This window comes from Plectropomus leopardus, chromosome 12 (genome assembly GCF_026936395.1).
Source record: "Plectropomus leopardus strain MGB_pleo_1.0 chromosome 12, ASM2693639v1, whole genome shotgun sequence".
In the NCBI taxonomy this organism is placed as follows: Eukaryota; Metazoa; Chordata; class Actinopteri; order Perciformes; family Serranidae; genus Plectropomus; species Plectropomus leopardus.
In genome coordinates this window covers 32,985,570-33,012,116 of record NC_142187.1, presented here as the reverse complement: position 1 = coordinate 33,012,116, position 26,547 = coordinate 32,985,570, and the positions used below count along the sequence as shown (strand labels likewise).

Genomic DNA, 26,547 nt, shown 5'->3' with positions numbered 1-26,547 from the left:
GAATTGTAAACATAGTAAATAGTACTTTGTACATTTTTCCTTTCTTTGGATAATATCAAATAATCTCCCCAAGGCTAATTTTCAAGTCGTTTTTCTTTTCACCTTTTTTTTCTTCTTAATTTTCAGGACATTTCTTGCCAAGATGCTTATTGCCCTTTCCCCCATGTTTTCAAAAGAAATCAATCCAAATTTCTCAGGTATGCCTGTGAATGCCGTCTGAACGCAGCACAATAAACCTGATGTAGATCCAGGTTTCAAAGGGTTAAGGGTTAAGGAGCTGTTTAGCTGTCCACATACTTTTGGCCATACTGCGAACTGTAAGAAGGGCTTTCTCTTCGTCTTTTTTTCTTCACACCATTCTGTTCTACTTTTGGATTGAATCTAATCGACAGACTGCTCCTCCATCCTCGTCACTGACACCCCTCCATCACCACCTCCATCCTCGCTCCTCTTCCTACGGGCGCTACTTTCAGCACCGGACAGCTCCACGCTCCGCCCACCTCGTGCAGACTGGCAGCGGGAATCAGCCACACACTCCGGTGGGCGACACTTAGGTGGCCTATTAGGGTTTCACTGGGAGGGACGGAACTTCAAGAACAATTTGCACCGCTCCTCGTCATCCTACTCCTCTCACATGGATTTCTCCGGGAAGGAGTAAAAGACGGGAGACCGCGGTTATAAACGTCGCTGCGCGTGAATGGACTGCGGACTGATGAGGAGTCAGTGTGTGTGAGTTAGGAGGCTGGAGGATCAGATAGTGGTGTAAAAAATATCCGGAGAGTGTGTGTTTTTTTGCACAATGCACAGGATGAGAAGTGGACAGATGGTGAGATTTTCAGATTTGTGCTTCTTAAAGTGTTTCTAATCGAGCTGAAGAAAGAGCTTTGATGATGCTCGCCTCACTTTGCCAAGTGGTTTCTTCTCTGTGCCTTTAAAAAGAGAAACGATATGGCTCTCCTGGTCGTCCCGCTGCTCCTGCAAACAGGGCTCGTGCTGGGATCAAACTACGGGTACGTGGAGTGGTCGGATAATGAGCGCGAAGACAAGAACCCACCGGTGTTCAGCACCCAAAACATCAACCGGGAGCCGCCCCACCACCCGACCTTCTCCCCGCTGCCGGCCACCGAGCGCGCCGTGGTGGCGCACAAAATTGAGGAGGACCTGCCGAGGGTGGTGACCGCTTTCCTGCACACCGGGGACTCCTCTGCGCTGAGGCAGGTCAACTGCTCACGGAGGTACGAGCTGAGCAGCCTGCGAGGCGGCCTGCACGTCGCCTCCCACTACTCCCTGCACAGCATCCTGGACACCGTAGCGCACGCCACAAACTTCCTCAACATGATCCTTCAGGCCAACAGGTCCCGGGAGCAGACCGCGCGGAGGGACATACACTGGTACCACGCACTGGTCCAGAGCATCCTCGAGGGGGACCCTAAAATCCACAGAGCGGTGGTGACCTTCCACGCGGACGCGCTGACGCCGGGCCCCCACGTTTTCCTCCAGGCGACCAGGACCGAGAAGGAGGTGGTTCTGCAGGACCTGTCCGGCTCCGCGCACCGGCACCTGAGGAGCAGGAGCCCCGAAGCGGAGTGGTATAATGAGTTTAGGGACGGGAGGAGACCGCACGCGCACAGGAGAGTCCCGGAGACGTCGGGCACCGGGAGTGGGAGCTACCTGCTGGACAAAAACCAGATCAAGTGGTCGGCGCCGTACCTGGAGTGTGAACACGGGGCGTTTGTGCCGTACTGGCTGCTGACCTTGTCTGCGGGCTTCTACGGACTGAAGAGCAACTCTGCACCGGAGTTCAGGTGAGAGGAAGAGTGTATGAAGGAGAGAACATGTTTGGGTTTGGTAAGTCTTGTGAAGGGAGTTTTTGTCCACAAAATGTATTAACATGTACAAGTACTGGCAAGTTTATTTATAAAGCATTATCATACACAAAGGTTATTCAAAGCGCTTTACCAGCAATACAAAAAAAGGATTCAACCCTTTCAAATATGAGAAAATGGCACTGATTTCCCTAAAAACATGGGGAGAAGGCAGAGCAACTTAACAACATGGCTCAAAAATAAGCAAGAAGTTGGTAAAAAGTTAAAGGAAAGTTACCTGAAAAGAGGAGAAAAGGTTTTTTTTTTTTAAGTAAACAAACAAACAAAAAACCCAAAAAACAAGGTGTATATATAGAGATATATATATATCTCTATATATACACACACATATATATTCACCAGGCAGAGCCCCAGGTGCAGGCTGTGCAGAGATGCCCTAGAGGCAGTCCAGCACATAACAGCAGGGGGTATGATGCAGGCATGTACAGCCTACATGGAGTGCCATAACCAAGTGACTAGCATTGTGTACAGAAACACCTCTACCTTCCTGAAATTTCACTGGGGTATACGGTATTTGACGGTGAAAGTGTGCTGTGCCAACACCCCCAGTGAGCGTGTTACTTACTTTCAGCTTTTCAGACTTAAAATATTTAATAGAAACCTACAAATGTGAAGGAAATAATATTCTAATATAGTAATACCTATTGTCATCATTAAACAGAGAAATACAACCTTTTAAATTCAACTTTCTCTCTGTTGCTGAAGACTGACGAGGCTTAATTACTGTATTAACTCATCATAAAACACACTTCATTCAAACTTAAAAGACACAAAATGCCACTGTTAGGTGGTGCATGCTGTGCACTACATACAATGACTTAAATAGAAAGAGGAGTGCCTGTATTTATGACAGTTTTGAAAAACATGCCTTTGGAATTTCTATATACCCTGGTATAGAGTAATATTGCCCACGCCAAATACTTGCACAAATCACAGGCAGAACTCTTATGACATTTTAGGTATCCTTCTGCATCAGCTGATAGTGCTCCATGAGGCCATTATTGTGATGTCAACAAATACACATTGTGGGATGAAGCAGCACAGACCTTATATTCATACAACAGCACATGACAACCAATGACGACTGTCAAGATGGTTCGAATTAGTTCGAAAGTCACGGATGATTAGGTTAAATCAAAAGAGGCACATAGTAAGGTGTAGAAAAAAAAACTTACTTCCCCCAAAGGGGAAGTGAACTCTGGACTCCCTCATGAAAGTCTCTTGTTTGTGGGACCTGTCCACCGCCCCTCCTGTCTGCCCTTTAGGTGCACTCTTGGTCCTTACATTATGTCGTTACCGGCAGTATTATTACTTGATGCTATACTTCAGGGATTCATGCATGTGAGCCGTTCCATCCGGCGGCGATCTCAAGTCATGACGCCTGTGTGCGTAGCATGTGGATGCACCTGGTTGAACGCGGAAGATGGCTTTTTGCGTCATGCTTGTATGCTGAAAGCACTGACAGAACGTACGTGTTTGACAAATTTGGAGTGAGAATGGGCTGGTAATACCAAGCGGCAACCTCAAAGGTTGAAAAATGAAGCCAATGCTGAAGTGCCACAAACTGTAGTTCATCAAATGCCTCCTGAGGCTGTCTCCAAAACAGAGTCAGTCCCCATAGACCACCGTGTTAAAATGCCCAACTTTACAGCATTTTGAGCATATTGGAATACCAGGGGGGATGTGTCCCTGTAGTCATACTGCTTCATAAGTAATAAAAATATAGTCTTATTATCATGAACAGTGGAGCTGAACTAAGTATCCAGCATTTGATTGACAATAACCCTCCCTGAGACTGAATGTAAATATGGATGCTGATGATCTGCAGCCTTGATGCAACAAACAGATGGTGTAAAAAAGGCTTCACAGACATAGGTAGACCTTTCTCATTTAATATGCTCGCCTGTCAAAGCACAGCTGTGCATCTCTGCTGCTGCAGCCTACTATCTAATGATCACTGCAAGCTCAACACTGTGAGTTGTTAGTGAGGGGATCTATACAAGCTGGCATCTGCAGCAGTTAGGCGCTTAAAATCACCCAAAGATCTCATATATCAGGGCTCCGAAAAGATCAATTAAATCATGAATAAACAATGAAAGATCACAAACTGCAATGTGAAGCCAGTGTGAATTTCAGGTGCACCCAACATCCGACAAGTAGAGATGTATCACACACACAAAGACGTTCAATACTATCATCACTCAGCTGGAAACCCGTTATGAAGACATTTTCTCGAATGTTGGAGCCAAAATTTGACTACAAATGCCAAACACACATCTATTTACACCACCAGCAACATATAATTAAACTCTACCCACACCCTTTGAAACCAAATTGGTTTGATTTCTTGAAAGTCATGGGGAGAAGGCAATGAACAATTTAATAAAACATGGCACAAAAACTGTGAAGAAATTACTTAAAAGTTACAAGAAAATGACCTGAAAAAAAGAAAGAAAGAATGAAAGAAAATGACCCAAAAAAGTGCTGAAAATAATAATAAATAAATAATAATAAAATTATTTTTCAGTAAAATAATTAAAACATATATTTCTATTGATTATAAATATTTTTTCACCTAGTTTTTGATAATTTTCACCTTTTACTAATTTCATGCTAATTGTGGGACATTTCCTGTGGTGTGTCCAGATTTTTTTTTTCTACTAATGTGGCCCAAATGGGCACATGCATTAATTAACCATACCATACTATACCGTCTTTAAATACTTACATTGCAGTGTCCTGTTTATAGTTTAGTTTAAAGGATAAATAGACTTATCATGTACAACACAACAGAGTGGCACTTCACAAATGTAAAATGAAGTTTCTATACTTCTACCTTTTTCAAACATTTATTTATGATTTTATAAAGCAGTATAAGAATACAATATTTGTATAAAATTTTTACCAGATGTATCAGGTTATTTGTATGGTATATTATTCAGGCTAGACATTAATCTGGCACATTACTGCCTCTCAGATGTAAGACCGAATTACACTTGTAAAAACAAAAATTCATGTCACTTATCAAACAGCTCAGACTGACTGGGCAGATAGCCCATAATAATGGGATGGCACCTGGGGCGGCCAATCAGATTTCAGGGATGGCCCATGCCCCCTAGATACGCCACTGTTTCTTGCCAAGTTGGTCTTTGCCTTTAACCCCATGTTTTCAAAAGAAATAATACCAATTTGCTAAGGTTTCAGAGGGCTAAACAGGTTTAAAAGGCAACTGAATGCAGCAAAAAAAAAAGAAAGACAAAAATGTTTCAAAGAGTTAACTGCGACTAGAGAGTAAATAGGGTAAATTAATGTGGGTGACATTAAATGTGAAAGATACAGAATTGTAGTTTTCTGTGTCGTGCTGGTGATTTTGGCAGACATCCACCCTGCTGACGTGTCCCTGAGCAAAGTGCTGCATCACCACAGGGACAGTCACTCTCCCGGGTTATGGAGCTTGAGATGTGTCCAGGAGCCGCTCTGGAGTTACCACGAAATCAGTTTGATCAGAATCATCATTCATTTTTAGCTGCCACAGCAAGCTATGAAGTTTCAATTCACTGTAACGGCTCACATTTCTGGCTGTGATGCTCCATTTGTCTCCAAAAATGAGTTATCGTCTGTCTAAGATTGTTGTCTGAGACATCAAACCATCAGTGACGAGGATGTTTAGTTGAGAGAAATAGAGGATCTGCTTGTGCCAGCTGCCCTAAGTGTCTGTTAATGTTATGTTTCATTGAATTAATTCTGCAGAAGAATTCATAATTAATCAACTGACTGCTCGAGCTACGCCAAGAGGCCTTTTGAGAGAGTGTTGAGATGATTGTGACATTTTACAAGTGACTGTGATTTGTGAGAGAAGAAGAAAAGTCAAATATTTTAAGCTAGTGGGTCCCAACTGGTCCAGCCACTGGGTCCAGATTTCTCCTTAGTCATTAGTTCAGGGTCCGCACATAAGAGAAATTACCACATATTCAATGTTATTTCACATACATGGGCTTAAAACATAACTAAATAAAACATTGCTAGAAGACAGAGCAATTTGTTAAAACCAGGGGCATATCCAGGATTTGAGGACATTGGGAGCTTAGCCCAGAGAACATTTTGGCGATTTGTTTTTTTTCTTTTAAATTTAAAAAAAAAAAAAAATAACTTTTTTTTCTTTAAACCTTTTGGCAATATTGTTTATCTTTAATTTTTTGAGTATTTTTTAGACATTGACAGGAGAATTGACAGAGAGGCAGCTCAGGCTTAAACATTAATTAGATAATTAACATAAGCATATTTAGTTTACTCAATAAAAAACAAGGTCTAGACCGGGGGTCAGCAACCTTTGCAATCATTTGACCAAAAATAATTTTTTGAAAACTGTCTGGGGCCGCAAAACATATGTGAGCCTTATAGTTAACGTAACACTGCCTATTAAGTCTAAATAACTCTTTCAACATTATATGTCTAAATAAGTATTTATTGATATGTTTTACAATGGTGTGGCTACTCTACAGTGAGCTACTCATGATTATTTGCTACTTTAACTTTCTAGAGTTGGCAGTTAAAGCAAACAAATATTTAATATTTTAATATTTTTTACACACTGTTAAATTCTCTTTTTTCCTCCGACACTTTACGGTTTGTAGTACATAACTAGCCAACGAGGGCAGGTCGAGACACGCAACATGAGGTTTGGCAAAATTTAGAGGACAAGCCGTCAGGCCATAGATGTATGACACAAATATTAGTTAAGTTTAAGTTAATTATTCAGTGGGTTTTTTAAAAGTGGAAAATGTATTTAGACCTAGAAGAGAAAATAAATAAATAACAATATGAAATTTTATTTCCATGATTTTTGTTTTCTTTTTTTTTTGGATGGCGCCTGGCTTGATGGTTTAAATAGTAAGTTAAAACTGTCATGACTAAAATAGATAAGCAAAGGACTAATTGTGGGGTTTGCCTACCTGCCAACTTGGGTGTCCATTAGGCTAAAAAAATGCAGGCACATGCAGGCTCTTTTCCAGAAAGGCGCCGTATTTTAAGCTCCCTGTTGTCCGTTTCTCTCTTCGCCTTCCTTTTTGCTGCGCCACCGGTCCGCCATTTTTTAATCCATTACGTTCGGTCTTGGCGCCTTCACGGTCACGTGACTCATCATCGTCATCATCACAGGCACGTCGGCAAAGTTTTTTTTATTATTATCAATTAAAGTAACTGCGTGAATTTATTCATATTTCAACACGGATGCTAGCATAAAGTTACGTATTTATTTTATTTTGTATTTTATTATTATTTTTTAAAGAGAAGCAGAGGCTGGATGCTACAGTTGGTGGGGTTTGGAGGACCCCTACCGGCCGGAGGCCTCCGGGCACCGGTGTCTGACTAACAGTCCGCAGGAAGTGAAGCTCAGGTAACACTCACGACAAGTTAAGCGTATTTTAAAGCAACGTTATCGCGTCGTCTGCCGGTCATTCCTCCCCGCAGAGCTACCGGACTGTAAAGGCTAGTAACCGGCTGCGAGCCCGGCTAAAGCTAACCGTGCTAGCCTAACAAAACCGGAAGTCAAATTCGCGAGGCTGGACGGTAAAAAGCAAAAGAAGTCTGATAAACAACCGAAACACGGCCCGCCAGTACTACCGCAACCTGAAAATGATGGAGGAACAACAGGAGAGCAACATGACACAGCCCCCGAATTTAAGGGTAAGCAACATGTATTAGTAATATGATATACTGCATCACTGACTTTGGCTTGGATTGATAAAAGAGCAAAATATTAATACAATGGTGTCATGTCCAAACAGGCCTGGTTATAAACTGCTTTGAATGAGGAGGGCAGTAAGATATGTTAATATGAGTTATTTTTTTATTGAATTGGTTCATGTTGTCAATTTTGTGCCTTTTGGCAGTAATACTCAGTTTACAATAAAAATAAAGTAATTTGCACTGGGAGTTGTTATTCTACTTTTAGTATAGATAAAACGATAGAGTGCTTAAAACAACATCAAAATAGTGGTTGTTTATCAAAAAAGTGACAGTGGAGGGTGCCCTACACACCAGACAGAGGTCCTATATGCCCCCAATGTCTAAAAAATCATAGAAGTGTCCCAAAATCCTAGAAATGTACTAAAATCCTAGAAATGTCTGAAAGACCGAGTAACATCTTAAAGTCCAAGAAGTGTCCTAAAATCCGAGAAATGTTCTTAAATCCTAGAGATGTCCTAAAATCTGAGAAATGCACTAAAATCTGAGAAATGCACTAAAATCGAAGAAACATACCAAATCCTAATAATGTTGAAAAAATCAGAGAAATGCCCTTAAATCTGAGAGATGCCTTAAAATCAGAGAAATGTTCTATAATCTGAGAAATATCCCAAAATACAAGAAACTTCCTAAATCCTAGAATTGTCCTAAAATCCTAGAAATGTTCTAAAATCTGAGAAAAGCTTTAATATCTGAGAAATGTCCCCAAATCCTAGAAACTTCCTGAATCCTAGAAACGTCCCCAAATCCCAGAAATGTCCTGAATCCTAGAAATGTCCCCAAATCCTAGAAACTTACTGAATCCTAGAAATGTCCTAAAATCTGAGAAAAGCCTTAATATCTGAGAAATGTCCTAAAATCCCAGAAATGTCCTAAATCCTAGAAAACAAACACACGCACAAACACAGAAATCCTAAAAGCGACTAAGCTCACATGTGAACAGATTAGATTTTCAAGACATCTGAGAAAATTGCACCTGCAGATGAAGACCATGTCTTATAGTGGAAAGCTCCAGAAAGACACAGTTGAGTGTGTCTTTGACTTTTCCAGCAGCAGTAATGATGTCAGCAGAGGGAGCTGAGAGGGAACATAATAAAAAGCTTGTTCGACCAGACCAGAGTGTTGTACAAACCTCACCCCCTAATTGAATGTAACGATTGGTTGCAGCTTCAGACCGGATGCGTGTTGTTTTCCTCCTCACTCTACTTCTTGTCATTGTGAGTTGTGGTCCGCAACTTTTGCTGCGACTTGTCCCACTCATCTCAGTCGTCTGATGACATTTCTAAAAATAGAGCTGGTCGGCTCCGAACAGAAAAGCATAAGCTAGTGAAGATGATGGAGTCAGTTCCACCATGTCTGCGACTTTCTACCTCAAAGCAAACTCTTTCTCATCTTTTTTCCCTTTCTTACTGTCCTTCAAAGGCACAATTTAAAACTCTCTCTGTGGCCGGTGCAGATAGTTCTGGTGGTGGCTTTTACTACGACACAACAGAGGCCATTCGTTTTTTTCTAAACTGAATCAAAGGAGAAGCAGGTTTTAGTTTCTGTGCTCCCCACCTGTGGAACAAAGTCATAATTCCTAAGGTCTGCTGAAATGGTTAACTCATTTAAATAAGGGCTTAAAACACTTTTTTTTTTTTACTGTGGCTTTCTGATAACAGTTTTTTATTTTTTATTTTTATTTTTTATTTTAATTTCATTGTCTTTAAATGTTTAAATGCAATTTCAATGTTTTCTGTATTTTGCAGATTTCTGCCCCCCTGTAAATCACTTTGATTTGATTTGATTTTAGTTTGATTTGTTTGATTTAGCACATATTGACAATTACAATGTTATACATTTCAAGAAAAGGAGACATGTAGGGGAAACCCAGAAAATCCTCAAAGGGCTTGACAAGTGAGGTTCCCCACAAAACTATAAATCACTGCATACTTCGTCTCTTAACTATGATCAAAAACAATTACAAAATTGTTAATATATATATATATATATATATAGGCTATAATAAAAATAGATAAATAAGAAAGGACAGGCAGATGAGGACAGAAATAATTATTTGAAGACATGAAAAACCTCACATCATATTGGGCTGTTGTAGGATATTTTTCACAGAATGACTTTGTGTCGGCTTATGTCTGAAGGGTGCTTTATAAATACATTTGCCTTGCCTTACAGTAGGTTTGAAGCTGGTGATAAAGATGTCAAAGGTTAATCATTAATTTGTGAAATTACTTGTTTCATTGTCAGGATTTAATCCATTCAGTTCGACAAGCATTTTTTAAGTCTAGAGGAGCTTCATAATTAAATTATCCTCTTTGTTAGCGGTTAATGGATATCAGGCTTTTGAAAGCAAAATTAACTGAAACTGATATCCTTAGGTGGAATAGGTATCACTTTTTTTTTAAAATCACAACCAAAATAATGCTGAGACATCACAATGCAACAACAGATGACACCATCTCTATGGAGACTCAGCCTCCGCTCAGGTCAGATTATGGAGGAACAAAACAGAGCACATAATGCTGCTGACAGTTTTGTACAGCAGGTGGTGGAATGAAAATGAATGACTAATGACTTTTTTTGTGACAAATACGGATTCATTTTAACATGGTCTTAAAGATTAACAACCGTTCCTGACTAAAAATATCGCTAAGCATCTATGCCGACTTTATTTTTGCTCAAAATTTGTGCATTGTGTTACTTTGCATGAGTCCACAGATGGTTCTCAGATGTAACATCTATAGCATCCTTCTGCTGGCTCGACTGATGTCACTGTCTGTCAGCACTTGACCTGTAAACACAGACTGAAACACACACACACACGCACACACACACATGCATTCTGTCACTCAGAGGTATCAGGACCTTCGCCTCCCTCTCTTTCCGCCTGGTTGTGTACTTGCAGAGAGCTGGTGGCCAAAGCCTTTCTCCGTGCGTGTTTGTTCCGCTCCCCAGCAGCCAGATGGGAATAACGGGTGTCAGGCCCATCCACCGAACCACAGAGGGGAGAGAGAGGATGCATGTCAATGTTCAGCTTGTACGATGGGCTGGTGGAGGAAATAAGTAGGAGGGGGTGAATAAAAGAAGACTTAAGCATGTTTTACATGTGCATGTAAGAGATAGAGAGAGCGAGTCAATGCTCGACACAGAAAGCTACACGGCAACAGCTGAAGCGAACTTTTCTCCACTGGTTTAATGCTGATGTTAGAAGGTCGTAGTTTCCGAGTCAGGAGGCCGTTCTTCCGACTTTGTTGTGATCGTGTGGTTTTAGGTTGTAAAGTGGCGATAACATGAAAGCAACAAATAAGGTGGGTTGTATTTTAATGCTAAGAGCATTTAAACAAGAGGTTGTAGCTGTTTCAAAGTTATTTACTTTTTTTAGTCAATTTCAAGTCAAGTCAATTTTGTATGTAAAGCCCACAAATCACAATTTGTCGCCGAGGGCTGTACGACATCCCTCACGTCGACTAAGGAAAAACTCCCCCCAGAAAACCCTTTAAGGGGGAAAAAAGAGGTAGAAACCTCAGGAAGCGTGACTGAGAAGGGATCCCTCGAAAAAATTTAATTTAATTTTTTACATATTATTGTATTTTTTATATATATTTTTATATTGAATTAAGGTTACTCTAAGTGGACAGCAGTTAACATTAATACCATGATACGCTTAACATCTAATCAGAGCTTTATTTCAATTGATCAAACATTGACTTTTGATCGCCTTGTTTACACATTTGTAACATCAAGTCGGCCACTCCTTTTATAAAATAACATTGTTATCAGTGTTAGTATACTTGCCTGGCATGTTTTATAGTTAAACGTTTGCTTGCTTGCTACAGCAAATAGATGCATATACTACAATGTGCAACTACTAAAAGAAAATTATAACTACTAGGAATATCAATTGTTGACACTATTTCCAAGCCTTAAGTCATTTCTGCAGCCCTGAAACGTCACGCAAATGTCACAACTGGGCAACTAAGGTATTATCGAAATTTCCCAATTTCCAACTTGTAATTAGGACTTTTGAGAGCTTGTAACACATAAATATAATATTTCCGAGGAGCACGCTGGTACCTTCCACAGCTTGCCGGCCCTGACCCAAAGTAAGGAGCACGCTGTTAATTAATGCTAATATATTTTGGCTCATTATGAGCTGGTAGCTGGCTTCTAGTGGTCCCGAAAACTCAGTTAAATGAACAAAGAGTGAGGTGGTCAGATACCTCTGGCTTAAAGGGGACGGTGAGCTGGTAACAACTTAAAAGCAAGGCAGCACAAGTCCCAGGTAGTTTTCCTCTGATGCTGTATTGCAGTCACATCCCCGAACAGTATTTAAACTTATTCAGTCCACAGTGTGGATCTGTGTTGGCTCACTGCTGCAGCTGTCTCAGTATATTGAACTGCATCAGTGCCCTGCAGAGGTGTTTGGGGCTGCAAGCAGAGAGAAAACATGAGATTCTTTCTCACCTTAGGTGGGAAAACATCACGTCTGCTGTGTTGAAGAACTCTGGATGTCTAATTATGGTCTTTACCAATATCTTTCTTGGGGTTTTCAAGTATAACAGATATTACTTATGAATAAAATAGTCTTGGCAGCAAATATGGTACATCATAAAATGAAAAGGCAAAACAAAACAAAAACAACAACAAAAACAGCAATAAAATAAATAATAATAAAGCAGAGTTGAAAAACAATTGTACAGAAACTTTGAAGATTACACAGGCTAAAACACTATATAATCATATTTCTATTTGCCCTGACCCCCACTCCCATCTTTGGTTATATTGGTCTTTATCAACATTTTGCTTCAGAAAGTCCATAAAGCCCCCCCCCCCAAATATTTTCAAAAGCTGACAGCTTTTCTTTAATAATATATATTAGTTTTTCCAAAACATGTGTTGATAAATCCTTAATATATTGCTTTATACTCAGTTTATTCACATCGTTCTATCCCATAGCTGTTGCTCTCTTAGCTTGTAAGAGATTCAAGTCTATTAGCACACGGTCATTCTTCCAGGTTGTAAAATCACCTGCATAAATACCCAAGATGCACAAATTTGGCCAACAAGGGACTTTCAGTTATCTGGCTCACCATGAATTACAATCTTTAAAAGTTAAATTGAAACTAGCTTGGGCATATATTGATATTATATAAATATGATGATATGACACTAGATATTGTGTTTTATTTTTTATATTGTAATATTGAAAGTGTTGTCTTTTCCTGCTTTTAAAGGCTGCATTACAGTGGGAGTAGGTGATATATCGGATATACTCGAGGTATCACGGCATGTGTTATATATCAAATGACTATATTGCAAGCATTGAGTATAAATTGTCACATAATTTTTATAAGCCATTGTTGTGACTAGACTGTAAATATTAAGCCACATTTTGCGATGATGGAGTACTACTGCGATTTGCAAATACTATACATATATGAACTGGAGACATGTTAGTTTGTTTCCATCTTACAGTGAATAAATCATCCACTTTTACGGCGCTGCGGTAACAGTCTGAGTGGGAATTGTACTTTTCTGAATTCCTGTGCCTTTACCCTCTTAACCATTATATCCACATTACTGATTATATTCATCTAAAATCTCCCAGTTTAATTATTAGCATATTCTGTGAAAGCAACAATAGTCAGTCAGAGTTGTTATAGTTTTGTATTTTTATTAGTTTTTTTATATTTAATTTTTAATTTTTGTTTTTAATTTGTTTTAGTTTTAAGTTCCAGAATGGGTATTTAAAAAAACAAACAAAAAAAAACATAGTTAAATGAATAATAAAAAGTAAAAACAAATCCTTCATTTCTTTTATGAGAGGCAATTTTTCCTTTATTAAAAAAAGTTAGAAAACTTGATATTGTAGTTTGTCCTCTGGTGACCAAAACAGAACAAAATTTATCTCTCAGTGCATCTTTGATGTCTGGAGAGCAGTAACCTTGTTTAAGTATTTATTGAAATCTCAACCTGCCGTTTCCTTTTTTTTCCTCCACCTGCTTCTCTCTCTCTCTCCTCTCTGTTTCACTCCCATCACTCTTAATTTCTTCCTCGCTTTCAATCTATTTCATTCATTCCTCTCTATTACCACCTTCCCTTTCCGCACTTCGTCCACCCTCGACCTTACCTCCCCTGAGCATCGCTCTTCCTGTTCTTTTTAATTTTCTTCTCTTTCATTCTGTCCGTCTCCCTCTCCGCCTCCTCCTCCTCCCTCTTCTCCATCGCTCCGATTTGCTTAACCCTCATGCAATCTTGTCACCTCTCCCCTTTTCTTTCCCTTTCTCCCATGTCTATCATTTCTACATTACTGACCCCCATCTTTTCTCCTGTCTATCACCTTCCTTTTCCTTCAATCTCACTTCTCTAATATCCTCACAAAATGTGTTTCTTTTCTTCTTCACTTCTCTGTTGTCATTTATCCCCATCTACTAATTCTGCGTCTTACATTTTTACTTAAATTCTTTGCCGCACTCCCTCCTCCTAATTTAATTTTGCCTCCTTATCGTTCCCATCCTTTTATCTCTTCCCTCGCTCTTAACTTTCTCTTGTAATTGCACCATCTTTTCATGTGATTTAACTCTCACTATTTCCTCATCACTCCAACATGTTGCCCCTTATTTTTCTTTCTGTCTTGCAGGGGTGTGGTTCGAGTGGATGTGAACCTGCAGGACGTGGACATTGACCAGTGCTCAACCAGTGGCTGGTTCGCCGGGACTCATCGCTGTAATCTCACCAGTATGGAAGTGAGTCTGCTCTAAAGTACTCGTCATTTAGCCAGGCATGACAGAAAAAAACATCTATATCACTTCAGTTTTCTTCTGTCTTGTCATTCTGGTTCCATGTTGTCATCTTTTCACCCACACACCTTTCAGTCTGATCATTATTTCCTCAAAAATGCAGTGAAACATTGTGATCAAAGCAATTAAATGTGCATCAAGTGGAAGAAATAACAATAGCTATGTAACATCTAAAAGTCAGAACTTAAAAGAGGCATTTGATAAGAGCCCTTTTTGTTGGATATAAGTGTTTTTTTTCTCTCACAGCCAGACTTCTTATTAAAGGGTCCTTGCTGCCTACTCACCGCAAGGCTCTTTGGGCATCAGCTAACTGACCAAAACTGAAGGAGTAAAGTTGTTTTTTGACTCACTCAATATGGCAAAAAAAGTTTGAGCAAAACTAAAGGTTTTTACACATTGGGAGTGTGACAAATAACACTAAAAAGTTAAAATCTTTTATGCATGGGAATATTTCCCATCACAACTATCCACGCCTTCAGTAATGCAAATCTGTGACAGTTGCAACAGGTGTGCTATTGTTGTGATGTGACATCTGTTCAGTGTGATTTGATTTTTATTTTCAGTGCAAAAGCTCAGAAAAATCGTCTGCTTTACAAACAAAAAAAGGTGCGTTTTTAGCAGTGCAGCATACACAATGTCCATGAAAAGCGCTCATGACAAAATCACCAGATCGAAAAACTATAAATTGACGTGTGAAGTAATTGCACACGCACAAAAAAAATGCACCTGGTGTGAAAAGGTCTAAAAGTAGTAGTATTTTCAATCGTATTTTCCCATTTTTTTGTTGAAGTGACTAATGGAGGTCTAGGATTGAGCGAGAAACAGGGTGCAATGTAACCATTCAGGGTATTTGTGCAAGTCCAGCAATTTATGTCAACTAAAAGTTTTAACCACTGACAGGATCAGATTATGTGAGTGTATGTAAACATTATTAAAAAGATCCCCACAGAGATAGACCTTTTTTTTTTTTAAAAAAAAAGAATAAGATCATTTTCATTTTTCCAAAAAGAGCCCTGAAATATCCATTGCCAAACACACCAGGCTCCATTAAAATATATAGTAATTTAAGGGTGTATGAAGCTAGCATATTTTCACATCTAACTGGGTGAATTAAGGGTTTATTTCAACCAAACCAGAGTTGCTGATTGATGGAATAATGGAAAGATAAACCAAGACAGTTTTCGTGAGTTTTATTTTGCTTCTATTGACTTTGAATGAATGGTGTATTGTGATTATAAAATTAGTTTTTATTTGAATGGAATTTTGTTGGTATGGCGATGGCATTTTCAGGGCTGTGTCTGATTCAGACACAATCAATCAGACTGTGATTGATTGTGTCTGAATCAGACTGTAGTGGGGATCAGGGAATTGACAAAGTCGTAAAGATTCATCGTCTGGGAACCATGAACTTCAGTCTAGAGCTTCGTGACAATCAATCCAAAGGATGTTGGGATATTTCACTGGATAAGGGAAAAGTTTTGACCTGCTGATGGCACCAGGCGAAAGGTTGGGGCATCACCAAAGTTAAGATTCATCCTTTGGTTACCATGGATGTTTGTCCCTAGTTTCTAAAGGGTTTTTAAGCCTTGACCAAAACCTGCAGCTTAAGAAACATGTTGGCGCATTTAATATTTTAGCCAATATAATATTCAATTTTATTTATAAAGCCCATTATCACAAATCACAGTAAAAGCCATTTAATACCTCCTTTCTCGTTTATATATATTTTTGGAGCTCCTGGTTTGCCTTTATCTGTATCCCGTTGTTTTCCTCGAGCGCCTGACCTTCTGTTTTCATCTACATTTCAGCATCAAGAGAAACCATCATCTCTTTTTCCAAGTCCCAGGGATTGTTGTCATCATTGTGTGGTAGATTGTGTGAAAACCCCAAAACCTCAGACAGTAGTCCGGTGTGTGCAGACCTCATTGAGTGCCGCAGGGTGTCTGTGATGATGACTGTAGGTGACGGTGGTGGTGTATGTGTCCTCTCCGTGGTGCTTCCACCTGTGTGACCACTGTGATGGAACTGGCAGCAGCCATACATCATGTTTGTATCTATTAAAGCTCCTGTGTGCTGGTTGCATGTGTGTCGGTGTGTGTGTGGGGGCTCGGCTGTGCGTTAGTGTCAGCGCCAAAGCGTTAGTTTTTACGTGATGTATTGCAGGAAGCCTCTCTTTCTTCAGCGGGGGAGAGTGGCTGCTCAGGCTTGCGTGGCATGTCGCTGGCCATGTGATGTATTATAAATGCAGTGTAATGGATTGATGCAAGATGTGGTGAATAATTGACCATGCTCTTTGTCTGTGTGCCCCCCCTTCTCGGCCTGTCATGGAGGGGGACTACAGGGGAAACATGTTCGTCTCCATTTTCGTCTTGATCTGTTGTGTTGGTTTCATTTTTATAAGCAACTCTTTCATGGCTGCTGTCTGGTGAAATCTGAATGGTGCTGATTATAGTGCTGTAGTTCTGGTCTCAGATGTGTGTGTGTGTGTGCAGATGGTGTGTGATGTCTCTGTATTATCATCACAGTGGAGGGCAGAGACAGCCTTTTAGTTACCAAGGCCATTCCAGCCTGTCTGTCCAAGACCACTTTCATGGAAATGCTTTGAATTAGCAGAGTTTCTCCTGTGTGAGTGAATGTGTTTTGGTTCTAATTGAGTACGTTATTATGTACGGAGATTTCTGCAAATGCTCTCCGTGTGAACGTTTGCTCTTGTGCTGTAAATAAAATCAAACCTGAACATGGAACATTTATTAGAGGAGATTTTCAGGGGATCATTACAGAGCTTACCACTCATTACTCTCCTCCTCTGGTGATTCTCTTTCACACACACCATATTTGGCCAGGCGGCAGTCAGTGACTCAGTGCCATCTTGAATCAGCAGTGTTATTTGTCTCAGATGTAGGAAATGTTGGAAGCAGGAATTAAGAAAACAGTATCGAGTTGAAACTCTAAATTATGTTCATTCATTACAGTGTTTTGTTAGAGGGGACAAGTATTGACTGTGAAAATCTATCTGTTTCTCAAAGTGTCATCAATCTTGTCCTTCTGTTCTGTGTATAATTTAATTTAGTAATGAAATCAATCAACCAATCAACAATTGGAATAGAAGTTTCTTGCAGGATGAATGTAGATAGCTGTCCTCTATATGTAAGGTCAGTCTCTTCGGATTTAGCAGCAATAGCAGTTTAACACCACAAACATGAAAAACTGACAACAAGAAAATGCAAAATACTACTAATTTGTACTAGGAAGTTTTCCATTAACCCTCAAATTGTGCAAAATGAAATTGCGAATAAAAAATACACCTAATGGAAACATGTCAGTTTAGGAAAAAAACTCCCGTTTATCCCCAAAAAGTTTTTAAGTCACATGAGGTGATATTTCAGGCAATTTGAAAAAGCCATATATCACAAAACTGCAATGGAGACCCTTTTATAGCTCATATGATGTGCAACACCAGATGTTGGTAATGTAACTTTATTGATGCCAATAGCCACAAAACACAAAAAAGAAGAAGTACAACAAAGTCAAATGACATTTTATAAAACATGTCTCGGTATGTGTGGAGGGAAGAGTGACGGAGATCTTCTTGACTCTTATACCAGACAAAGAAATCACGGCGATATTAGATTGGCTTTAATGAGTGGCTGCAATAGAAATAAACGTGCCAATGTTTTGGAAATCCATCGCTGTGCTTCTTGAAATGTTATTGCCAGAGTCACGTAACATCGCGAGAGAAGTGGCTTAATATCCCTCAATGGAAATGCAGTCAATTGCAATTGTATTTTATCGAAATTTCAAAATATTGCTTAAGTTTTGCTCAAATCTGTAATGGAAACCCAGCTACTGCTACTGCAATGTGAACAACAACAGTTTTGCAACAGCAAAGTAAGAGTTTTAGTGGAGCAAAATGTTTCAGCACATTTTACCTACAAGGAAGTGGCGAGGCATGAGAGCTGATGGTGTTTCAGCCTCTGTAATATCTGCAGACTGTCACTTTAATCACTGTTATATAAAGAGAGATGAGCATCAGTTATTGTGTATGACAGGAAATGATAGAGCTGACATAATGTTGAAAAAGTGAGTGAATCTATTGTAAATATAATTAAATAACAGGCTATAAAGAATTAACACATGGGAATACAGGCAGTTTGTCTGATGATCACAGTGCTCTGTGACATTTCGGTTTAGTTTTAAATTTAGGATGGGAAATGTTCAGTGTCTTGTTTCTTTTTCCCCCTCCGTCATTTGTCCTTTTGTGCTACGTCTCTCTCAATAATTCACCCTTTTCGTTTCTTTTCCCAGCTCGTTCCTACTTGCTGTAATCAATTGCTTATTGCGGTTGTTCAGCCAGCCCATTCCCCACACTTTTGTGTAATACTTTAGGGACTTCACCTCAATTTTCTTGTTGAAATCAAAGTCTGAAAACACTGCAGTCAAGAGCTTCTAGGAAAAAATTATTTGGCTGCTGAAGTAGTATCCCAGTGCACCACACACACAATACTACATTTAGGTAAAACTTTAATAAAAGAAAAACTAGTTTTTTTTTAACTTAATATCACAGACCAAGAAGAAAAGAATTGCCTTTTGTCCCGTAGACCCCATTAAAAAACTGTTCATTTCTAAATCTCACTAAATACATTTTTTGGGAAATGGGCTGTGGAAAGTCAGTGTGAGGCTCATTGCTTTCTCCATTGAGAACAAACACACCCCGAGGCCCTGTCTCTGAGAGACAGATAATAACGAGACAGACTCTAGTAATGTGACGGAGCAGAGTATTACCACAACCACTCACTTCTCATTGTTACTATGCTGTAATGACTCAGTTTGTACTTAAAAAACCTTTATGTTAAAAACGCTGTGTTTTTAAACTCTGTTTATTCTGTATGATGGTGAACAGCTTGTTTTATGTCCCGCCCCTCATTGTAAAGGCGGTTTAATGAAACCTGAGGAGGTTTGGAAATGTCTGGCGATTTTTTCCTTAATTTGTTTATTTCACTTTAATGTAACACCTCTTTATAACTCATCTTTAATGTTATGACCGTAATATATAGGCTTTAATAGGGTTATCAGCTTTATAGGCTAGAAGGCTCCTGCTAAACCAACGAGAATAACGTTATCAACTTATTAAGTGGCGATTGGCGAACTTTACATTTCTTTATCTCTCAACAACACTGCAGTTAACATGTAGGCACAAAAATAAATTGGTTATAGGTAGGATAATATCATGCACAAAAGCTGCTGGAAACGGTGACTGTTCGCTAGAAACACTCACATTTGGGGACACAAATGCTGCTAAAAAAGCAGTGACTGTTTGCTAAAAACGCCCACATTTGGGGACACGAATGCTGCTAGAAATGCTGCAATATGCCGCTAAAAAAACACCTACGTGTGGTGATACAATCACTACTAGAATCACCTCAATGTGTTGCTAAAAACAGACAAGTTTGGGGACACAAACACCACTGGAAACATTGTGATGTGTTGCTAAAAAAAATACTTTTGGTGGCACAATTGCCTCTGGAAATGTTGCAATGTGTTGCTAAAAAAAACACCCATGATTGGGGTCACAAACACCACTGGAAAACTGCGATGTGTCACTAAAAACACCCACATTTGGCAGCACAATATCATCACCAGTTTTTTTTTGGCGACACTTGGTGGCGTTTGTGGCACCAAACCTGTGTGTTTTTGTTGGTGTTTCTCCAGCAGATTTTGAGCCACCAAACCTGAGTGTGTATCACCCACCTGTCCCTTATCTGCGCTTTTTAAACCACCAAACTTGGATGTTTTAAACCAAAATGTGATCTTTTCTTAACCATAATCAAGTGTTTTGTGCCTAAATCTAAATAAACTTTACTAGAGCCTTGTTGAGAAAGTTTCAATGCTACAAAATAATGTACAAATGTAACATAACCCCAGTTCGCATAAACCTTTATGCAGATATTTTGGAGACAAACAGTTTGCTTTTGGGCAGGTAGCACACAGCAGTTTTTATTCTGCATCTGAAAAGTGGGTTGTTGAGAGTTTTTGTGGGAAAAACAAAACAAAACAATGAGCTGTGAGTTTATGTGTATGTTGTCTAGACAGTAATTATGATCAGTCAAGTGGGAAAAATGGTCCCCTTCAGCCTCCTAGTTGTATATCCAACTCATTGTTGTAAATTTCCAACAGCTATGATATTTCCCAGTTGGCAAAGAGAACAACAGAAGTGTCAACAAACCTGTGGCAAAATGGCTGCAAAGCCATCTGTTGTGGTCTAGAGGAAACCTAGACATAACATGCTGTGCGACTCCCCACTCTTCCCAAGAAAAGCCAGTTTCACAGTATGTATCAAAATTCAAAGAAAACAGTTTCAAACTTCAGAGCTGTGCAATGCCCACAACAACAAACAGAAGCTCAGGAGCTAAAACCGTAAACTTCCTGAACAAAAAACAGCATCTGAAGTCTCTAACCTGAGATCGTACCCAAGAACAAGAGAAAAATGTTGAACAGCAAAAACAAAAAAGGCTTCTCACTCCTACCAAACTGCTGTTAGGCACTCCATATTTACAGTGTACAAATTAACAGATCATTAACAAAAATACTAAAATGAATATAACACATCTTAACAAAGTTGCTAAATTCTAAACACAATATCAAACAAATTTGCCGAACATCTTGCTAAGTCTCTAATATCAATACAAAGAACGAGATGCTGGCTTATTGTTGGAATTGGTAGAGGTGAAGGAAGGAAGGTTGCTGTATTTCTGCTGTCAAGTTAGGCAATTTTGGGGTCTTTTAAGACTGACTGGCTAATGGAGCCAGCCTCAAGTGGCTGTTAGAGGAACTGCAGTTTTTGGCACTTACCATTAGCTTCATTTTATATATATATATATAAATGCTTGTTGTGGATTGCCATTTAATACCTTTAAAGAGCTTAGGTCAACTGAAAAATAATTTTGGCGTTAAACCCAAGTTATTTGGTTTCATTAAGGAACCAATATAACCATTTAACTATAAGTCTGTGTTTACATTTCCTGTATATGGATGAGCACCCTTTTTCTCAGCTTCTTCTTCTTGGCCTTTTTTTCTGGTCTGCCCGGATACAGCGAGGCTGTGGAGGAAGGTAGAATGTGTCACCATGAACCAAATACAAGACTTCATGCATTATGGATCGTCAGTCGTAGGGGAAGCATCTTACATAAGAAGCCTCTGCTTATATAATTAGACGAGGACTTGGGAATGATTAGTGTGGGTGATTTGTGACTGGATGCATCTGAGTAGGTTTATATGTTTTTTTTGTTCTTTTTGTGTGCTTTTGAAATGTAAGTAGCCTAAGAATCAATGTTTGTGTGATGTGTTTGCATATGCATGTGTGTGTGTGTGTGTGTTTTCTCTCCGCCCGTCCTGTGAAACGTGCCGCTGGAGATAAAGGGCTTCAAAGGAAGAGCTCTGCTAATGAGTGTAAACTGCTGTGACAGCCAAGGAGGGTTACCCCCTCTGTCTCTCCTCTCGCTCTCTCTCCTCAATCAGCTACACTTCCTCTTCCTGCTCCTTTCCACACGCTCTGTTTCCATGGCTATTTACACCCTCCCAAATCCCTCTAACTATCTTTGGCGATCAATCCTTCCTCATCTCTCTTTTACGCTCTTGTTTTCCATTTTGGCCCTCTCCATCACCCTGACTCCCATCTCTGTCTACATTTTCTTAAAGCCAATTAACTCCTCTGAGAAGGGCAGAAAGACAAGCCAGAAATTATCCTTCCATCTGTCTATATTAAATTACGTTAAATCGTTATCTAAGCTGACCAAGTTATAATTTAAAAATACTCCCCTAACCATTTTCTAATTTACAATAAAAATAAAGTGGTTAACACTGGGAATTGTGATTGTACTTAGTGTACATAAGGTGTCAAAGCACATAATACAGCATCAAAATAGAGCTTGTTTGTCAAAAAAAGTGTCAGTGGAGGATCCCCTGCACCCTAAGCCTCCAATGTCCTAAAATCCTTGAAATGTTATAAAAACCCAGAAAAATCCTAAAACCCTAGAAACGTTCTTAAGTCTGACAAGTGTCCAAAAATTCAAGAAACTTCCCTAAAATACTAGAAACGTCCTGAAATCTGAGAAATGTCCCCAAAAATCCTAGAAACATTCTAAGATCTGAGAAACATCCTAAAATCCTAGATACGTCCTAAAATCCTGTAAATGTCCCAAAATCCTGGAAACCTCAAATCCAAAGAAAATCCTGTAAATGTCTCAAAAATCCCCGAAACACCCTAAAAAGCTAGAAATGTCCTTAAATCCTAGATATCTCCTAAAATCCTGGAAACATCCTAAAATCCAAGAAATATCCCCAAATCTTAGATGTCCTGATACAGGAAAAAAATCTTAAAACGTGCCCAATATCCCTGAAACGTCCCAAAATTCTGAGAAATGTCCTAACGTTCTAGAAACTTCCCAAAATTCCAGAAAGGTCCTAAAATCTGAAATATGTTCTAAAATCCTGAAAATGTCCTAAAATGTTTATCAAAAAAGTACCCTGCAGGCCCGACAGAGGTCCAAGTTAAGCCCCTGATGTCTTAAAATCTAAGAAATGTCCTAAAATCCTGGAAATATCCGAAAGTCAGAGAAATGTTCTTAAATCCAAGAAATGGCCTAAATTTTAGAAATATCTTAAAATCCTACAAACATCCTAAAATCCTAGAAACATCCTACAATCCGAGAAAGGTCCTAAGAGCCTTGAAACATCCTTAAATCCCAGAAACATGCGACTGGCCCCTGGCCCTCTGTCATTTTGCAAAAGTGGCCCCTGAGCAAAGCAAGTAGAGTGCTGCTGCTCTTCACCTTCTTCTGCTCCTCTAAACGCTACATCCTCCTCAGCATGAATCTGTGACCTCTGCATTTATCTGTGCAGCGTGAAAACTCCAAATTTGTGGATGTCTGCAGACACAGAGCGCCATGCCGCAACAGCTGCATTATTTCTAGCTGCAGCTCAGCTACTGTTTATAGTGATGTCTCTCTATTCTGAAAAATTAATTACCTGGACACATGTGGCCCCGCTCTGGCCCGCTGCAAGAAACCAGGCTCTGCAGTCTCGGGCTGTATGGGGTGAAAAAAAAGGGACATAAATTATTTGTTTCTGCCTTACTGTGTGTCTTTTTTGCTGTTCTTATCGTCTCTGGCACATTGCGGAGAAAGAAGAGGATTTAAGCTTCAAAAGTCTTAAAGTCAGTATAAATACTGCATGTAAGGAAAGGGATACCCAACTGAATAAGACACTGAAAAAGCCTGAGCAGAGTGTTAGCAGTAATGGGTGTTTAGGTGGAGGGAATATGCTGGATTTGAGGTTTCTACGAAGATATGTCATTCTGTATTTGTCAGGGAAGCAGACGGTCGCTGTTTTTTTTACCTGCCTTATCTTGGGGGGGGAAAAAAGTTGACTTGAGGAGCAGAGGAGACAGAAAATAACCTGTTCTGCTCCGTCTTTTCCTGTTTCGCTCTCTCCTCTTTCTGTTTTGTTCTGCCAGGGGCTCTCCGTCTCTCCTCGGGGAGTCTGAAGCTCTACAGTTTCAACCGCTTCTGTACACCAATTGGCAATGCATGTGTGTGTTTAAGGTTTTTTTTTCCATCATCAAAGAAACCATTAGTGTTTATATTCAGAGCTGGATTTACAAAAAAGGTCAAACCGAGGTAAATAAACCCTCAATTTAATGAGGTGAGCTTTACTGTACAGCTGTGAAAATGTATATCTACATTCAAAAAGACTTTTCTCATCTGGGGGCGGCGGGAAGCGCACACAACAGAGCATGAATGCACATTGTAAATTAACATAAAGTACCGTATCCAATAAAGCCTATTGCCATCTGGAGTGATCCTATGTGCCGCCATGACTGTGACACTGAGGGCTTTCTTTCCAAATGGGCCCACTCATGCAAAACACCCATGCCTCTGCAAAATGCTTGGTATGAAAGCATCCAGAAAAAGGTGTTCATTATAATTCAGGGTCACTGGTTATTTCTTCATGTAGTGCACAGACACACATACACTGAAGACACGGTCTAGATCAAAGCCGAGCAGCACTATTTACCAGGAGGGGTTTATTACTTGACCTTTGTTATTACAAAAACCACATCAATAATACAACACCACACATAGTTTAGCTTTATGATAGTCACTTGTTCTCAGTACTGGTGCACTGACCATAAACACTTTTTATTAAAAAGGGAATTTTGCAATATATTTTTATTCTTTAATAAAACACTCAGCGGAAAGATACTGCAGGCAAATGTCTCAGCTCTCTTAGTGTCAGTGACTCTTTCAAAGTTCACAGACTTAAACTTTATTAATCTATAATGACAGTAATCTTAGTAGTAATTGTATTATTACCCTGAAAAGACAAAATATTATTGATTTGTATTTAACAACAGATAAAATACCTGCTTTTGGTGGCTTAATCCCAGCAGGAAACATAGTGATGTCTAAGTAAAAATCCATTGCTTTTTGTTGCACTGTCCCAGCTGGAAATACAGGGATGTTTCTGTAAAAAGCAATAGCTTTAGGTGGCACAAAGCCAGAAGAAAACATAGTGATGTGTGTTTTTTGGGCTTTTTTTTAGTAAAATGAAAATCACCTGCTTTTTGTGGTACTATCATGGCAGGAAATATCTTGGTAAAACGCAAACACTTTTGGTGGCACTGTTTGGCGGGAAACACGGCCATGTCTCTGTAAATACAGCTAATTTTGGTGACGCAATTCCATGAAGTAACATAGAAATGTCTCAGTAAAAAAAAAAACAGCCATTTTTTTCGTGGCATTATCTCAGCAGGAGCTGCCGTTATGTTGAAATGATGTGAAACAACCACATTTAGCGGCACAATTCCAGAAATGGCATGATGTCTTGGCACAAATCCGCCACATCTGTCACGATGTTTTGGCAAAAAACAATCTCTCATTGTGAGACTATCCTGACAGAAATTAGAGCAATGTTTTTGTTAACGACAGACACTTTTTGTGGCACTAACCAGACAAAAAACAGCCATGTCTATGTATACACAGCCGCTTTTGGTGGCACAATTCCATCAAGTAACATAATGATAACAATCACTTTTTGGTGGCATTATCCCGGCAGGAACTGCAGTAATGTGTCTTTATAAAACAACCGCATTTGGCTGCACAATACCAGCAGGAAATGGAGGAAATGGTGCGTTGTTTTGGTAAAAATTCACTGCTTTTCATGGCATTGTCTGGGCAGAAATTGCATCAATGTTTTTGTAAATGACAGCCACTTTTCATGGTTCTAGCCTGGCAGGAAATGTAATGATGTCTCGGTAAAAAACGGCTGCTATTCACAGCACTATGCAGGCAGTAAACACAGCAATGACTGGCCAAAAAAATAACTGGTGAAATTAATATCTGAAATATTTCATCAATTTAGCTCATCAAAACTAGTCATGGATAAAAGTGCACAGCCAGGAAAAAAAGTTGTAAAATGTCCTTTTTGTCTGGAGGTACTTTTCAATGTCTTATTTTCAAAGTTTTATGACATTACCGGAGCTATTTTCACTTAGACTTGCAGTCTCACATTTTCCAAAGAAAACCTGGGTCACAAACTCTCGGCATGAAGTCTGAAAGAGATGGCAGAGAAGGGTGACCAGTCAAGTTGTATTTTTTAGACATAAAGCCACAATGAGCTCCATCCATTGTTCAGTATCTCTGGCAACACATTGTAACAGTTCTGCACCAGGTCATTTTTGATCGTCGAGGTTTTCTTCTGCCTCGAGTCCTTTCAGTGAACACTTTGAGATGCAATCTGTCTCCTTTCAAAGCACAAGGCTGAGCCATCACAGTCACCTCTGCCTTATTTCTGAGAGGAGGTTCTTTTTTTTGTTTAGCTCTAAGGTTGTGGTCTTGTTAAATCAGAGGATACTACTGATACACTTTTCAGGAATTCATTGTGGAATGTTTCAATCCTTTTCACATCAGCTTTGGTTTCTGCATTCAGAACCAAACAACAGGGTGGACATGACATTACTGTTAAACAGTTAGATGGTTGAAGTTGTGGGCAATATATTTAATATATTTGATGAATCATGTTCTACCTGAGATATATAAAATGTTCGTTCTCTAAGCCAC

At 39.5% G+C, this 26,547-nt stretch overlaps 1 protein-coding gene across 1 annotated transcript in view; it reads left to right on the top strand.

Annotated features, from left to right (window-relative positions):
- Nucleotides 1–584: 584 nt before the first annotated feature.
- Nucleotides 585–26,547, top strand: part of gpr158b (G protein-coupled receptor 158b) — a 104,633-nt gene continuing 78,670 nt past the window's right edge. Inside the window, exons 1-2 of the mRNA XM_088085862.1 lie at nucleotides 585–1,805; nucleotides 14,272–14,377. Of these exons, the coding sequence (XP_087941988.1) occupies nucleotides 949–1,805; nucleotides 14,272–14,377 (963 nt within the window). The 5' untranslated portion in view covers nucleotides 585–948. The remainder of the gene's footprint in view (nucleotides 1,806–14,271; nucleotides 14,378–26,547) is intronic.